This window comes from Rhinatrema bivittatum, chromosome 4 (genome assembly GCF_901001135.1).
Source record: "Rhinatrema bivittatum chromosome 4, aRhiBiv1.1, whole genome shotgun sequence".
NCBI classification, from domain to species: domain Eukaryota; kingdom Metazoa; phylum Chordata; class Amphibia; order Gymnophiona; family Rhinatrematidae; genus Rhinatrema; species Rhinatrema bivittatum.
The window spans coordinates 136,727,545-136,745,518 of record NC_042618.1 but is presented as its reverse complement, the minus strand read 5'-3'; the positions used below and the strand labels follow the sequence as shown (position 1 = coordinate 136,745,518).

The window sequence follows — 17,974 nt, the reverse complement described above, 5'->3', positions numbered from 1 at the left end:
ATTCTTTCCCCTTTCCAGTTTGGCTTCCGCAAAACTCTTAATACCAAATCCCTTCTAACTTCTCTGTCGGACACCATCCTCCTAAACCTGGAAAAAAACCAGCCTTACCTCCTAGCACTACTCGACCTATCTGCGGCATTTAATACTGTGAATCATTCCATCCTTTTAGAGCGTCTATCAGACATTGGTATCAAAGGAGTGGCATTCAGCTGGTTTAAATCGTTCCTTGACAACAGATTCTACAAGGTCAGGATCAACAACAAGGAATCACACCCCATCAGATCCAACCTGGGAGTCCCCCAAGGTTCATCCCTCTCTCCTACCCTTTTCAACATTTACCTGCTCCCACTCTGCCAATTACTTACTAACTTAAAATTAACATATTACCTCTAAGCGGATGATGTCCAGATTCTTCTCCCAATCACAGACTCTCTTCAAAAAACCTGGTCCCACTGGAATAGTTGTCTGCAATCGATCAACAGCCTTCTCACCAGCCTAAACCTGATCCTCAATACAAATAAGACCGAGATCCTCATCATATCGCCGGACGAAAACAACTTCCTCCTCAACTCCCCAAGCTCTTCACAATTCGCAAAAAAAAGCTATCAATCACTCACCTTCCGTCAGAGATTTAGGGGTTCTGCTCGACAACCAATTTAATCTTAAAACATTTGTCCAAAACACCACTAAAGAATGCTTCTTTAATTTGCCAGTACTTAAAAAACTGAAACCTCTCCTGCATTTCCGAGACTTCCGTCTGGTGCTGCAATCCATCATCCTCTCTAAAATTGACTATTGCAACTCCCTCCTTCTAGGTCTCCCCGCGATCACCATCAAACCTCTGCAGATGGTCCAGAATGCCGCCGCTAGGTTACTTACCAACTCAAATAAAAGAGATCACATCCCTCCCATCCTTCAGTCACTTCACTGGTTACCCATCAAATTTAGGATCTCTTTCAAAGTTCTCACAATGATCCACAAGGACATCCATAATATCTCCCCTCTCAAGCTCCGCAGCCAATTCCGTCCGCACACCTCAGACAGACCAGTCAGAAGAGCGTACAAAGGCTCTCTGTATGCCCCCCCCTGCTAAAACTTCTCTAAGAAAGCGAGCATTATCAACAGCAGGGCCCACTGTCTGGAACACACTTCCACCAGATCTCCGTCAAGAACTTTGCCCTCAGACTTTCAAGAAATATCTAAAAACTTGGCTTTTCAGTCAAGCTTTCCCCGGAAACTCAAGCTTACACTGACGCAGTCCTAAGGACATGGGCAAGGGCTCGTGGACAATGGACACGCCGCACTCTCAACCCAGTCCTCCCAGGCCTTATCTGGGGTTTCTCTTCCTTAGTTATTGCTTCTGCTCTTTCCCTCCTATTTTCTCCTGCCCCCCCCCCCCCAAGCCCTGCCTCTCCCCTTTCAGTTTCCCAGTTATTATTCATCTTAGACCCATTGGACCTAAGCATTATGTTTTATATGCTCTTACTCGGTATTGAAGTCTTATATTCATCCTGTATGTTCCTTTGTTTTTCTAAACATTCAAATGTTCAAATGCTCAAATGTTTAATATATCGCCCTCTCGCAACGGTTCTGTTGTACTGTAAACCGGTGTGATCTGTACAGGAATGTCGGTATATAAGAATTCAAAATAAATAAATAAATATTTATAAATGATCTTCAGATGGAAACAGCAAGTGAGGAGATCAAATTTGCAGATGATTCAAAATTATTGAAAGTTGTTAAATCAAAAGAAGATTGTAAAAAATTACAGTAGGACCTTGTGAGACTGGGAGAATGGGCATGCAAATGGCAGGTGAAGTTTAATATAGACAAGTGCAAAGTGATGCACGTAGGAAAGAACTACACAGTGCAAACTTCCACATTGGGATTCTCCATCTCAGAAAAAGATTTCAGCGTCATTGTGGATAATCTGTTGAAATCCTTTGCTTACTCTTCACTGGCAGCCAAGAAAGCAAATAGAATGCTAGGAATTATTAGGAAAGGAATGGAGAATTAAACAGAAAATATCATAATCCCTCTGTATCATTCCATGGTGCTACTGTACCTTGAGTGTTGTGTGCAGTTCTAGTCACTGCATCTCAAAAAAGATACAGTGGAATTAGAAACTGTAAAGAGAAGGGCGACTAAAATGATAAAGGGGATAGAGCGAATCTCCCTTGAGGAAAGGCTAAAGAGGTTAGGGCTTTTCATTTTGGATAAGAGACTGTTGAGGGGAGATTTGAAAGAGGTCTGGAGTGGAGTGGAATGGGTAAATGCGAATCACTTTGCTCTTTCAAAAAGTACAGACTAATGACATGCAATGAAGTTATAGGTAATACACTTAAGACAAATGGAAGAAAATATTTTTTTGCCTAATGCATAATTAAACTCTGGAATAAGCAGAATGGAATTTTGTCAACCTTTTGGGATCCTGCTAGATACTTGGGTCCTGGATTGGCTTCTGTTGTACACAGGCGGACTTGATGAATCTTTGGTCTGACCTGTTTGACAAATCTTATGTTCTTGGGTTCTTATGGTGTGATTTTAGCTATCATGCAACAAAGTGATACAAAAGCTAAGTGCTGTTGTGAGACTTTCTATAATAGATGTCATTCATTTCATTGCTTACATACTGCGCAACCAGATCCTAAGATCTGCTTGATGTGATGAACAACATTAATCAACATGCAGTTCCTTCCAATAATAAGACTCAGCAAAACTGGTACTAGCTCTCATCCCAGGAGACCCGATTCGCTTTAGCACAGATGATGAGAAGCTTCGGGGCAGGACAGTCATGGTTAGAGGGCAACATGTCTTGCTCTAGACCTCAGACATTGACCAGATATGTTGGACAACATATCTTGCACATCACTGATGAAGAAAATCCTGCTCCAAGAGACTATGGCAGACCCACCAAGGTCCTTGGTACCTGCTCAAGCAATGATCTGCAAAAGGTTGTGTCTACCAGACCAGGCTTAATAGTGAAACCCATTGTCTGGAGATGGACAGGCAAGGAAGAATAATTCCTAACCACTCCATAGGGGTATATGATCATCTTTTCGTTGGGAAAATCCTAAGGGAACAATCCTAAGGGAACAATCCTTCCCTTAGGATTGTTCAGAAATGATGTTTTCTAGTATGTGAAAGCATTCTCAGTAGAAAAACGGGAAGATGTGGTATGAAGTATAATGTTCAGTGTATAATGTTAGTTAAAATCTATGTTAATGAAGCTGTTAGTAAAGTTCATGGGACACCAGAGGGTGCCCTGGAAAATAAGCGTTCACTGTTCCTCTTCAGCGTGTGTGTTTGAGGGTGGTATGGGGCCTGGTTATACCAAATAACTAACATGTAACCATCTGAAATGTGGCAATTTCCTTTCATTTGGTTTGGTAGTAATGAAAACAAGTAGTTGATAACCCCTATTATTTAATCTGGAGATGGAAAATCCTTGAGACATCTATTGTTGTAATGGGGTCTACACTAAAAACTGAAAACAAAAACGAATTTAAATATGTGCAACTTATCTATTTTTAATGATGAACAAAAGGGTAACGTGTGTTTTATTAAGATGTGCTTAAAAATGGAATTAATAGGCTGGGATATTTCTGGCTAATTTCAGTATATAACCTTTCAAGAAAATAAATTAGTGCTTGCATTTCTTGCAAATTAAAGCACTATCATTTTCTGATAGAAAAGTGGCTTCCTATTAATTATAATACTACTAAGCTGCTGAGAAAGGAAAATTGAATTTTGTTTGCACTTGAATGTGATCAATAGTTTGTACATTACTTAGAATGTACAGTATGTCTTTAATGAAAGGTTTCATCAGCAGCTTATTCACTGGGAACAGAGTGACTTACAAACACATTGACAGCTGTCCTTTTGTCCTTGGGTGTATTTTATTAGAAAGGCCAAGTCTTCAGTAGGGTTATGATGGCAATTATTGTTTCATTAATGAACTTAAAGAAAATATTTGCATTAACACAACCTGTCATCTGTTTAAAAGAAAGATACCATGCATAACTTGGTACCATAAATTAATATTGACTTTAATGTTAACACATTGTGAAAAATTACTGTGTGCTCTCAGGACAGAAATATAGACAACCTGTTTCCTGGAAAATCATTCAAATATTTGTCCTTTATGACTTTTGTGTCACCAAATGAATTTACTGTAATGTACTGTAAACAGACATTTTTAACATTTTAACTGAGATGAAGGATCTGAAGTATTTGTATCTATTTTAAGTATAGTGCCAAACAGAAGACATGTAGTGAGAAGAATTAATGTACCTGAGACCCCTTGTGGGTGCACAGAATAGTTTCTAAAATAAAGTTTGCCTGCAAAATTGCTTTTGAAAATTACTATCTGTATATACAGGTTAGGGTTAACCTGCAGAAATGGACTTTTTTAAAAAAAAAAAATTACCTGCCAGATATTTGGATGCACTTACGTGCATCTTTCCTGTTTGTGCATAAGTTTACCTGGACTGAGCAGAAGCACTCCTGGGGTGCAGTTGGGGTGCAGTTTGCACTTACATGCATACGTATGGATTTTCAAAAGTATGTATGTTAATTTTCTTGCTAAATTTGTGCAGACTTTTTAGCAGGTGTAAATAAAGGTAGTTTTGATGAGATAATTTTCGAAGGGAAAGTACACACAGCTTTCTCTTTGAAAACTGGTGTAACTTATGCATATTTGCTGGCTAATTTATGCAGGATGTTGCAAAAATATCCCCACAGTTGAACGTTAAATCATTTTTAACTGTAAAAAAGCAATCATAAGAACATAAGATATGATATAATGGGTCAGACCAAGGATCCATCAATCCCAGTATCCTGTTTCCAACAGTGGCCAATCCAAGTCACAGGTACCTGGCAAGTAGCCAAACATTAAATAAATCATGAGCTATTACTTATTAATTAATAGCAGTTTATGGATTTTCCTCTAGGAAATTATCCAAACCTTTTTTAAACCCAGTTACACTAACTGCTGTAAGCACATCCTCTGGCAATGAATTCCAGAGCTTAACTATGCGCTGAGTGAAAAAGAATTTTCTTCGGTTTGTTTTAAATGAGCTACTTGCTAACTTCATGGAATGCCCCCTGGTCCTTCTATTATCTGAGAGAGTAAATAACTGATTTATATTAATTTGTTCAAGTCCTTTCATGATTTTGTAGACCTCTATCATATCCCCCCCTCAGTCGTCTCTTCTCCAAACTAAACAGCCCTAACTTCTTTAGCCTTTCCTCATAGGTCAGCTGTTCCATGCCCCTTATTATTTTGTTGGCCCTCTTTACACTTTTCCCAGTATAACTGTATCTTGTTTAAGATGCGGTGACCAGAATTGCACACATTATTTAAGTTGTGTCTCACCATGGAGCGATACAGAGGCATTATGATATCCATCCTTTTATTTGCCATTTCCTTCCTAATAATTCCTAACATTTTGATTGCCACAGCACACTGTGCCAACGATTTCAATGTATTATCTACTATGACGCCTAGATCTTTTTCCTGGGTGGTAGCTCCTAAGTTAGAACCTAACATTGTGTAACTACAGCAAGAGTTATTTTTCCCTATATGCATCACTTTGCACTTGTCCACATTAAATTTCATCTGCCAATCTATAGAAGTCTGCTATTTCATATCTGCTTGGTATTTCTTTTGGAAGAATGTGGTATGGCATATAGATATGGCTAGGTTGTAGCCCAGAAAGACAGTAGGCAATAACCAGTAGCTTTGAATAGACTCTCAACATATGAGTTGATGCTTTGCAGTGGTAACTTGAGTATTGTGATCTGGTCTAGCAGAGCAAGACCAGAGAACCCGCTGATACCCATCTAGACCCAACCAGTCATGACCTGGGATACAAATTTCTGTTATACATATGCATAACAATGCAAGATAGTTATTATCTACTGCTACAAACTGGCAGCATAACATCCAGACACTTTACAAGAAGGGTGATCAAGCTTCTTTTAAAATAGGCCACATTATTGGTTCTCTCTCCTATGCCAGGCACACTGAAGGTAGGGTTCCCCCCTTAGAGCTCCAGATGAATCTGAATCTGTTGAGTCACTTGTGATGGTGATGGCAGTGAAGTCTATGAAGCTGATTGATGGAGGCTGTGCATTGTAGGCAGTCAAATGACATGCCCTGAAAAGGCAACTTCACCACTAACTGTAGAAGCCTCTTCCTCACCACACTTCTGATAGAAATACACAATACATGATCTCTGCTCTTAGCCCTTTTTGGATCAGTACACACTAGCACAGGGGTTGCTGTTTGACCAGGTTAGAGTGTCTTAAGTTTCCCTAGGATATAGTAAAGAGATGGTAGGGGCTGCCTCATTGGATTAGTTCTACAGCTAACTCTAGTATTGATGAGTATATTTCACATGCGCATATAGGGGCAGATTTTCAAAGCCTACGCATGTAAATCCAGGTGGATTTACGGGCGCCGGACCTATTTTCAAAAGGCCTGGCGGTGTGTGTAAAGCCCCGGGATGCACATATGTCCCGGGGCTCGAAAAAAGGGGCGGGGCAGGGTGTGGCTGGAGCCTCCAGGCACAGCGGCCATTTGCCGCTGTGCCCGGAATCACGGGCCGGCCGTAGGAGGCAAGTGCAATTTATAAAGGTGGGGGGGAAATAGGTAGGGCTGGGGGGGGCGGATTAGATAGGGAAAGGGAGGGGAAAGTGGGGGGGAACGGAGGGAACGGGGAAAGCCATCGGAGCTCCCCTAGGGCTTGGCATGCGCAAGGTACACAAGTGTGCACCCCCTTGCGTGTGCCGACCCCGGATTTTATAACATGTGTGCAGCTGTGCGTGCATGTTATAAAATTGGGCGTAGATTTGTGCACGCTGGGTTGCGCGCACAAATCTTCGCCCGCGCATAACTATTAAATTCCGGCCCATAATTTCTCAGACTATGCAATGTTGGGGAGCAGGTGCAGGGGGAACAATGGTGAACTTCATTCACACAATCTTAAAATAGTTACTCATAAAAAAACAAGTGGCCAAAGCCATACTCTGAGCATGGACACTGACTCCAGCCACTGTACCTCATATATCAACTGCCTCAGCACCAATGTCTGGCCCCATCTTGACTCGCAGACTGTGCCGACCACCACATTCATTGCACCCTGCATCTTCCTTCTGGCAGTATGCATTGGCTGCTACTGCGACTGAGCAGTGCCATCTTCTGTTGGAGTTCACCTCCTTAAAGTTACAGAGATCATAGTCCAGTGACTATTCCAATGCCATTGGCCTATGAACACCTGCACCTTTAAGGGGCAAAATCAGACAGGACAGGATGCTGGTGCTGCATTGCCTCATCTCATATCACCTCCTACACCAACTGCCTACACAGGTAAAAGTTGCACTTACTAACTTTCCTTCCTCTAGAGTGGCTGTCCCCAAGATCAGCTGATCTTTCTTTTTAGTTGTTGCGAGCCTGAGTTCCATGTGCATGGCAATTTTAAAAATAGAAGTAAGATTATGGAGCCAATAGGAAAGAGGCCCAGAGAGGTGGTAAGGGTGGAGTGGGTGGAGTAGGTTCCATTGACCAAAATGCATGGGATTTCTCTGGGTTGGAAAATCTGCATCCCATGGCCAGTTTTGGCCCACAGGTTGTCATTTCTTCACACTGCTTTATAAGCAGGCACAAGCATTAACAAATAGAAACAAAAAATATATAAGGTGATATATTTTATTGGACTAACTTAATGCATTTCTTAACTTGTTTTGGGGATCTAGTACTCTCTTAGGCCAGAATAGAAAAAGTAAAAGATTACATATTTCACAAAATATAAGTGAATCATAAAAGGCATTCTCTTAATAGTGGGAGGGGGAATGGGGTGGGCGCTTAGATAAGAGATAGGTAGTATAATTTTGTGGCTCATATTAAGTTTAAAAACTAGGGGGGTTATTTACTAAAGCTAGCGCACACGAAAAGGGACTTTTCGTGTGCGATAGTAAAAAAAGGGGCGGAGTCGGGGCAGTGTCTGCCCCGGAAGAGGAGGAGTCGGGGCCGACGCTGCGAGGACATCACGGACAGCGAAAAAGTAAGAACCCTTTTCGCTGCCCATTTCACGCCCAATAGCACCACCTTTTATGATGGCGCTATTGGGTGCGAAAGCCGGCAGCGATCACACCGCAGAGGTGCGATCCCTGCCGGCTTTTGCAGGCCTGCCCCCCGCTTCCCGTTAGCTCGCGATTCAGGGAGCCCTGTGACATTGGTAAATCTAGGCCTAGGTCTTTGAATCCTTTCTTCTCAATTCTGAAGTATCTGATGCTTTTTGAAGTTAAAATGATCTGACACTTCAGAACTGACAAGAAAGGACTCAACAAACACCTATGTTTCTTAGCTTATTATGGGCAATACAGTTATGTTGCCTGTTGTCTTCTGATCATCTCTAATCCCCTCACCCTTTTCCCATTCATACTTTTATTGGAATATCTTTGAGTCATATGGTTTTGTTAACCTTTATTTCCAGGCATTTGTGGACCAGCACAGCCACCATACTTCTTTATAAACAGGACAGCAGTATATATTAGAAGGCTGTGAGCACAGAACAATGTGAATGCAGAAGAATTCCTGTGCAAAAGCACAAGGCTGTACTTGAGATAATGGAGTTAAAGCTAACACATGTATCTTGGTCTGATCACACCATGATCTGTTTTAAATTGAATTCTGCTTTCTCAAATCCTAAGGGTAAGGTGGAAATGAGAAACATGCGTTCTAAGAGTAAGATGACCCTTGTGAGCTTATTGAGTTGCCTTGGGCAACTTCTCAGCTAAAGTACAACGTGAGTCTGTTGAATCCATTATTAAGGCTGGTGTAATGTGTTAGAAAGTGCTATTAATCAAATAGCCCCAGTTTTTTTTTTCCATTTCATATGACTTAAACTGCCCAATGATTTTCTGACGACTTCAGAATAATGAAATTAACAGGTTAATGCCTAGAGAGATGTTGGAGGAAATAAAAAATGAGGTTGATAAACAGTACTATAGAGACTGTTTAAAAATATGGAGGTCATTTTCAATAGTGTGCATAACTCAGCACATGCAGGCATAAGTAGGTGAGCCTAAATTTATGCCTGCATTTTATATACATTGCAGCAGGAACCGCGTATCATTACCCTGAAAGTACACACGAGTGTTTCAGTACATGCACACTTTTTTAAATTCAGGGATCTGTATATTATGTACACCTATTTTATAAAAATTTGCAAAAATAGTTTACGCATTTAATAATTGTAACATGTGAAATAACCCTCAGTTTATGCACAGAGGCAGGTATTTTATAAAGTTGGCAGATGTATGCGTGTATCTTGCATATGAACATACTTATGGAATAGGAATAAGGCCCTAGCACCTGGGTCATTGTCAAAGCACCAGTTCACCTACACCTTCTATCACTTGCTCCCAACCACCCACTCAGAAACTCTGGAGATCAGAGAAGTCAGATTTAATTTCTGTGACTGGATTAGCAGGTGTAAAAGCATGCGTGCATGTTTGATGATGTATGTATATAGTCCATTTATAAAATATGTAAATGTGCATGTAGCTCCCAACCCGACCCCAAAACGCTCTTTTTCCGTACATATTTTTCCACGTGGCAACTATAGTACATGCATATTGGAAATTTGCAGAGAATCTTACACACACACTATTTTTCTGTCTTGCTTAAACATATAACCACCCAAAACAGCTGTTTCAAATAATTAATGATTTATTATAGCAACCTTCCCCTGGATTGGAGTATGAAAAGTTTTAAGAACGCAGAACGTTTTGCAGAGTAGCCAAATTCACAAAAATATAGATTTCTTAGTCACATAGCTAGAGCCCAGTCAATTTTTCAGTCTTTTACAGAAAATAGTTGGCAATAAAGTGAATCTGATCTTAGGGAGCATGAAAACAATCACTTCGCCTTTAGATCCCTCCTAGCTCTTAAACTTGGCTAGGAATGGTTTGCAGGACTCACTTAATAAATTCCTTCCTGCCTTCTCATCTAAAAACAGTTATGGTACATCCTCTTATTAAGAAAGCCTCCCTAAGTTGTGATAACAGAGAAAATGTCAGACCTCTTCCTAACTTTCCATTTTTAAGGAAAATTATTGAATGCATTGTGGTCACTCACTTACTAGAATTTTTAAATGATGATATTCTCTTGGACCCCTTTCAATCAGGTTTTTTAACCAGTTATAGTAGGAAACTACCTTTGTAGCTTGCATGATGGCCTGTGCAGAAAGCTGGCTAAAAGCAATGACTCATTATTTGTTCTATTTGAGTTAACAGTTGCCTTTGACACCAATGACCACAAAATATTATTGGGGTCATAATTTTTATTTAACTGGTTTGAATCATCTTAACAGAGAGAGGAAATGGAGCAGATTTTCTTCCCATTGGCATCTAATCAGTGATATCCCTTAGGGGGTGTTTTATCTCCTTTATTTACTTATTTACAACCACTGGGAAAATAATTTCAGAATTTATGGATTAAATATTTTACAGCTTTAAGTATGGATTCTTTTTTTTTTCTTTTTCTAATAAAGGTTTCTATTTGCTGTTGTCTCCTCCGCTCGCTTGCATCCATCCACATAATGGACTGTTTTAACAAAAGCACATTGTTTTCTTGGCTTATTTTATGGGGTTTGTTTGTTTTTTATTTGGTATTTTTCTTTTAATTTTGTATTTGTTCTTTTATGAAAGTTAAAATTTTAAGGTCTGAAAATAAAAACCAAAAAAATATTTATAAAAATACTGATTTAAGTTTCAGTAAAATTCTTCTGTGTTAGAAATATGCTTATGATTTAGGGACAGTTATTTGCCACCAACTGGTAAATGTATTTATTTAATCACATTTACTCTGTAATATTGAGGCCCTACATTATAGAAAGAGATGTCACTGTAGTTACTTCTGTAACCCTGTTTTGAGGTAGCTGCCAACGTATTCATAAAAGAATTTGTACTTCTTGGGGCTGGATCCACACATGCTAGCTCTCACACAAGTCTCTTTCCCCCAGGACCTGAGGTTTTATGCTGGTGGGGAAGGAATTCCTCCTTCAAGACCCAGAGTGACGGGTGATACTGTAGTTCTTTTTTCTTGGAGAAGTATAAATCTTTTACCTACTGTGAGTGCTGTAGGTTCCAGTAACACGCAGGAGACTCAGATTGGAGTGTCCAAAAAGTAAACTGTTACTGAAGGTGAATCAAATGGCACAGTCCAAACAGTTCTGAGTGCCACAATTGATCGTTTCAACTTACAGTCCTTAATCTATCTGTGCAAGGGTCTCTTATTACCAGAGCAGGGGACACACACAGCCTCCAGGGCATGGATAAAATGAGGTTCCCAAATGGGCAGGAAAAAACTCCTCCAAGTTGTTTAAAAAAAAAAAAATAGTAACACAGTCTATGCACAGAGACTCCCAGGTTCCTCTCTCCACAGGAGTAAAGACTGCAAGTGGGAGTCTTCACAGTTCTCTAAATATCGTGCTCTCAAATCCTTAGATGGTAGGGTCCACTCAGGAACCCACAGCTCTCGATGCTCTTTCTGGCAAGGTAGGAAGGGGGCAGGAAAACTCTTCCTCCTGGGTCTTCTAACCAAAATTATTTTCCCAGAAAACTGAATCCAAACAGCAGAAGTTCTTGCAGCAGGTCACCACCACACTTCTGGCCTCCAGGATCTTGCAGAGGGGAGATCTTCCTTATCCTGGGTCCCCCAGAAAAAGGTTTCCCATGACCTCTCTCTAGTTGACACCCAGTAGTCTCACAAGACTTTTTACCAAGAGCATGCAAAAATCCCAGAAACAACCTTGGATGCAAACCTAGCCAGCCAGTGAGTAGAGTGAAAGGGCAGCTTCTTGACCTTTCTCAGGGACACCAGACAGGAGGTGCAAAATCCCGTGAAGGAAAAAGCCTCCAGCACTTCCTCCGAACGCCTCAACTCAAAAGCACTGCTCCCCATTTCACTGCTGCAAGCTGCTTCTGTTTCATTATCAGGGGTCAGCCATCCCTACTCCCTCAAAGGGAGGGGATGTGCCAAATGGTACCTCCCCACAATCTCCACCTCTTTTTCCCTAGCTAACGAAGTTAAACTAAGGACGCTGTTGGTAATGAACCCCAGTGGGTTGTTACACTTCTCTGTGTGTGTATTGATTTTTAAGCAGAGGATGAGGGGTGGGGAAAGAGGCCAGTATTATGAAAGGATGACCTGATGAGAGTACAGAGGAGTGTTGATGGTCACATAAATTACCTTAAGTAGGATGTTAGGATATTAGGACTTTGCCCCTGAAATGAAGACTAAAAGGAAAAATTAGGCTAACTATTTGACTTCTCATCTACTTTAAATAGTACAATGTGTTCTAGTTGACTCTTTTCTTGCTCTACTGGAGCCTTTGATTTCATATTCCATTCAAAAAGGTGTCTAATATTGTTTTTTTTATAGGTCAGTAATGACAGATCTGTACTACCTCAGTCAAATAGATGGAACCGGTGATTGGCGTGAAAAAGAGGCCAAAGATCTGACAGAGCTGGTACAGAGGAGAATAACATATGTTCAGGTAAGAATCGAAGGAAAAGCCTTATTTGTAAAAAAAAAAAATTGTAACAAAGAATAATAGCTAAAAAAAATCTGTTATGTAATCTCAAAGCTAAGTAGTACTATAAAGTAAATCATTTATAACATTGGTAAAGTAAAATGGGGACATGTTTGTTTAGACATCGTTTTCATTATAGGTTCGAAACTGAGGAGGTAACTGTCAAACAGCCTAAATTAGGTGGGAAAAACACACATAAGTTACACCAATTTTCAAAGCAGGAAATTGTACGTGCATACTTTAGAAACTGGGTTTTACTCGAGTAAATGCATTTTACTCAAGTAAATGGCTTTTGAAAATTGCTACAATAGTAGTTACATTTCTGCGCGTAAATCCTTTTGAAAAGTACCCCATCAGGTCAATTTTAAAGGAGCATGCATACACCCATAAATGCACATATCGGGCATGCAAGCAAAGATATGCTTAATTTTATATTGTGTGTGCAAGTACATTTAAAATATTCCTGCCACACAAATGTGTGCAGCCTTTATGCGCGTACTCGCCCAAGTGACCATGGGGGAGAGGGAGAGCGACAATATGACACACTATATATCTCCCACTGTAAGAGGGGCACTTTCAACTCAGGGTGGGGTTGGGGGGTGGGGCAGTGTTACATTGGTCTGCCTAGGGCGCAAGAGTCTGTAGACCCTAGTAACCCCCTCCCCCCTCCCAAAACCTACCCTGAGTTGAAAGTGCCCCTCTTACGGGGCAGATATATAGAGTGTCAGATTGTCTCTATAACAGAATTTTTCTCTCTCTCTCTCACTCCCCAAAATTTGGGGGTACACTTGTAAGTCTTGGACCCTCTCCAGAATGCCCATACCCTGCCCCTTTTTTGCCTCCTTAATCTTGATGCACACACAGGTATGATATGCGTGTACTTCTCAGCTTCTTAACATTTATTTTGCTCACATGTGGCCCACATACGTGTGTATGGGGCTGTTCTTGCACGAGCAGCGCTTTCAAACTCTATCTATATGTGCGTAAATGCAAATCCCTCTCTAACTTAGTCCAGGTAAGCCTATATGCAAACAGATCATATGCATGTAAGTTTACCTGCATATTGGGCGAACAGTTTTGTAAACGGGCATTTCTACAGGTAAGGTAAAGCATTGTTTTGCCTGTGGTAATGCCTTTGATAATAAATCTCCCTGTGGATATGTTAAAAAAAAATTGTTTTTAAAAGCTTTATGCATAAGTGCAAAACGTGAGTAAACATCCTTTAAGAGTGTCACTAACATATTAGAAAATGTTAAAATGGAAAAGAGACTTCACCCAGGAACTGGTTACTTTGAGGACAGGCAATGGAGTAGCTGTAATTGAGGATAATCATTCAAGAAATATCTGACACATGTTTCAAGAGGAAAATCGGCATCAGGAAATGACATCATATAGGAAAGTTTATCTGAAGTCACCTCTCAAACTTTCAGTTTAGAACGTTTAGTTGCTTTATACATCATATGATAATTACAAATACACCAGTTACAATTTGTGATTGGTACCACTTTATTTACTGGGATAAGCACCTCAAAGTTCAAACTGAATCCTTCAAACAGAAAGCCTATTAGCCAAAAATCATCTCCAGCAACATTGCACCCTCACTCAAACCACTTAGGGGAAACCCACAATACAAAGAGAGGAAAACCATGGCGTGTGTACCACTCAGAGTATTAAACAATCTAGAGCTAGAAACCCGAAGACCTACAACCACTGCATATTGCAGGATGACTCACACAAAGAAATATTCACAGCCCTTCCAAGGTTAGCTTTTCAGTATCAAAAACTAATAAGATGTAAGCTTCAAACATGAACCAGTGCAAAAAGCCAAAGGTTGCTGCATTAGCAAAATGTAGGGATGTGAATCGTTTTTGAACGATTAAAATTATCGTCAGATAATTTTAAAATCATCCTAAATCGTCAGAGTGCATGATACAATACAAATGCCACCGATTTATCGTCATAAATCATCCTAAATCGTTAAATAGGGCACGGGAATTATTTGGGGGAGGGTGGGAAAACCGGCACACCAAAACAACCCCTAAACTCACCCCGACCCTTTAAAACCAATTCCTTACCCTCCCCCACCCTCCCAACCCCCCCCAAAATGTTAAATTACCTGGTGGTCCAATGGGGGGGGGTCCCGGCGCGATCTCCCGCTCTCGGGCCATCGGCGCCATTTTGGCTGACACTAATTAAAATGGCGCCGATGGCCTGATAAAACAAAAACCCACCCGACCCTTTAAATCGACCCCCCTTAGCCTCCCCCACCCTCCCGACCCCCCCAAAACCTTTTAACATTACCTGGTGGTCCAGGGGGGCCTCGGGGGACAATTTCCCGTTCCCAGGCATCAGCTGCGCTAAAATAAAATGGCGCCGATGCCCCTCTGCCCTTACCATGTGACAGGGTATCCGTGCCATTGGCCGGCCCCTGTCACATAGTAGGAGCACTGGTTGGCCGGCGCCATCTTTAAAGATGGCACTGGATATCCGGCGCCATCTTTAAAGATGGCGCCGGCCATCTTTACTCATCAGTGCCTATTATAGAGTATAGTATAATAGGGGCTGATGAGTAAAGATGGCCGGCGCCATCTTTAAAGATGGCGCCGGCCATCCAGTGCTCCTACCATGTGACAGGGGCCGGCCAATGGCACGGATACCCTGTCACATGGTAAGGGCAGAGGGGCATCGGCGCCATTTTATTTTAGCGCAGCTGATGCCTGGGAACGGGAAATCGTCCCCCGAGGCCCCCCTGGACCACCAGGTAATGTTAAAAGGTTTTGGGGGGGTCGGGAGGGTGGGGGTCGATTTAAAGGGTCGGGTGGGGTTTTTTTTTTAGCAGCGTGGGCCTCCCTAAAAAAAATTAGCGATGTGAATTGGAATCGGAAACGATTCCAATTCACATATCTTAACGATCAGATTCCCCCCCCCCCTCCCCTACAGCCGAACCTGATCGTTAAGACGATCTGGCACACGATTCACATCTCTAGCAAAATGAACTAAAAAGTAAGGACTAGCTTAAACCATCTCAGACATAAAAAGGGCAATTTTCAAAGCTTTTTATGCAGCTAAACAGCTGTTTTCCTGTGTATGAAGCATTGCTGAACATTGCCGCTCTCCCCTCACTGCAACTAAAAATACTACTGCTGTGTTAGCCATGGCAAAAAAAGGGGACAGGATTAAGTCAGGGGATTGTCCAGTCACCAATCATATTTCCCATGAGTCCATTTGGACCTACTTCAAAACAGGTGCAGATGTATCCCATTTATGAAACTCTTTGAAGCAAAAATATCCAAGTCCAATACAACTTGGGAATCTTCAGATTCTGTTTTACAGCCACATTCAGATAGCTATCTGGGGAGTGAATAGAAGTAAAGTTATTTTCCTAAATTAATTTATTTGGGTAGCATAATGTTTAGGAATATTATACTGAAACTAGGAGAAACCCAAAAAACCTTTATGGCCAAATTATTATCTTTATTGCAACCATATGTCTTTCACTGAAGACTAACAGAATTGCAACTTTAGGAGACATCCAGAATGGGGGAGGGGAGGAGCAAGACTGGATGGGTTGGGGACGAGAAGGTATCCCTCTAACATTAGGGAATTTTATTGCACAGACATGAGCATCTGTGCTCCTAGCTTTCCAACTTTTCTTGTTTGTCTTGCTGTTCTTTTTGGTCACCCTTCTGATTGAAAGTGGACTCTTGATCAGATTATTTTTCTTTATTTCTCCACTCACTTTCTGTAATGGCTGGTGGTGACATTCCAACTTCCTTCTGCCAATACCCATCCTCTGGTTTAATCGCCTTAGGACACATGATCTGAATTTCTTACTTAGGATCCATTTTCCTGCCATAGACAGATGTAGGCCGTCTTTACTATTGTAAACAAGGCCCCAGTCCCCAATATAACCAAAATCGTTTTACTTACACCAGATTTTGAGCAATGTACTGAGGTTGTCTATATGGGTTAGCCTTGCTTTCCTCTTTCTATGAACGTGTAACACTTCTGAAAAGACAACAGTTTTTACTGTGTGCCCAGTCTGCTTTCCCAGAGTCTGGAAATCTATCTGTACTACTTGGATGTTGTTTCTAGCAAGGACATTGGCCCCTAAATGGATGATATCAATTTTTGAGTCCTTACCTTCTTTTTTTGCATTGACTGTCTGGGTTGTATTTCTATCGACTAAGAATCCCGGAAGTCATTTAACTATTGTCTGCCTTCTTTCCTTTTAGATACCACTTCATTTTCCATTACTGCAGCATCTTCATTTACTAATACAGAAAAGGCAGTCTGTAAGGGTATCATTGGCCGTATTTCTTTATCACAGGTTCCCTTCCAGAGCCCACTGTAATCCATTTATTCCTGGGTTTCCGACTCCTCTCTAGGGGCAGATATCTTGGATGCTGCACAGTTGGGGAGAGTGAGTGACTCTGGTCTACAAGTCTAATCCTACCAGAGCGCACTGTAAACCCATTTATTCCCGGGCATCCTAACCTTCTCTGATTGAGGCAGATAATCTGGATGCAGCACAGTTGGGGGGGGGTGTTAAACCTAGTTTATCTTTCAGATGAGTCAACTCCTTTTTTTTTTTTTTTTTAATTGTACACAACTGAAAGCTTATTGGACAAGACTTAAGCCTCCAGATAGTATGCTGAGTGGACAGTATTAGAATATTGGATAGCAATGTATCAAATGGTGCTCAATCAAATTAAATAGATTATAATAAGCCTCTGACCTTGTAAAAACTGTTTAGAAAGAGAAGACCCCAGGGGTGGGTGGATGATGGGTGGTGAGGAGGGAGGGAATTAAAAAAAAACTCCTTTAGATTGAAGCCCCTTCTTGAAATCTCTTGAAAAACTCAAAAATTAAATAATAAAACACTAGTAAAAGATTCCAAACAAATATGTGCTAGCAAACAAAGGAGGTAATTTTTAAAGGAGTTACACGCATAAATCTAACATACTACTGTAGCAAGTTTCAAAAGCCATTTACTCAAGTAAATTGTACTTAAGCAAGTAAATCCTATGGACAATTCATTGGCTTATATTGTAGCAGTTTTCAAAAGCCCACTTATTCGAGTAGAGTGCATTTACACATGTAAAACCCAATTTTAAGAGCGTAAATGCTTTTAAAAATCAGGGCGATAGGATTTAACAAACTAGCCAGCATCAAGCATAAACAGAACCAGGCCTCCTCAGGTGTGGCAGCAGTGGGTAGGGGAAGGTAATTTGGTGTTGAGGCTGTGGTAAGGGCATCAGCACTAGCCGTATTGTGTTTCAGGGATCGAGTGGGGCCATGGGAATGGTGTCTTGGAACTGCACAGTCATGAGTGCCAGATAAAAGGAGAATGCATCAGAGGTATTGAAGAA

General features: G+C 41.0%; 1 protein-coding gene across 9 annotated transcripts in view; it reads left to right on the top strand.

Annotated features, from left to right (window-relative positions):
• Window positions 1-17,974, top strand: part of FUT8 (fucosyltransferase 8) — a 543,593-nt gene that overhangs the window by 358,421 nt on the left and 167,198 nt on the right. For all 9 annotated transcript variants that reach the window (XM_029598885.1, XM_029598887.1, XM_029598881.1 and 6 more), the window contains one exon: window positions 12,452-12,566. In XM_029598885.1, the coding sequence (XP_029454745.1) occupies window positions 12,452-12,566 (115 nt within the window). The remainder of the gene's footprint in view (window positions 1-12,451; window positions 12,567-17,974) is intronic.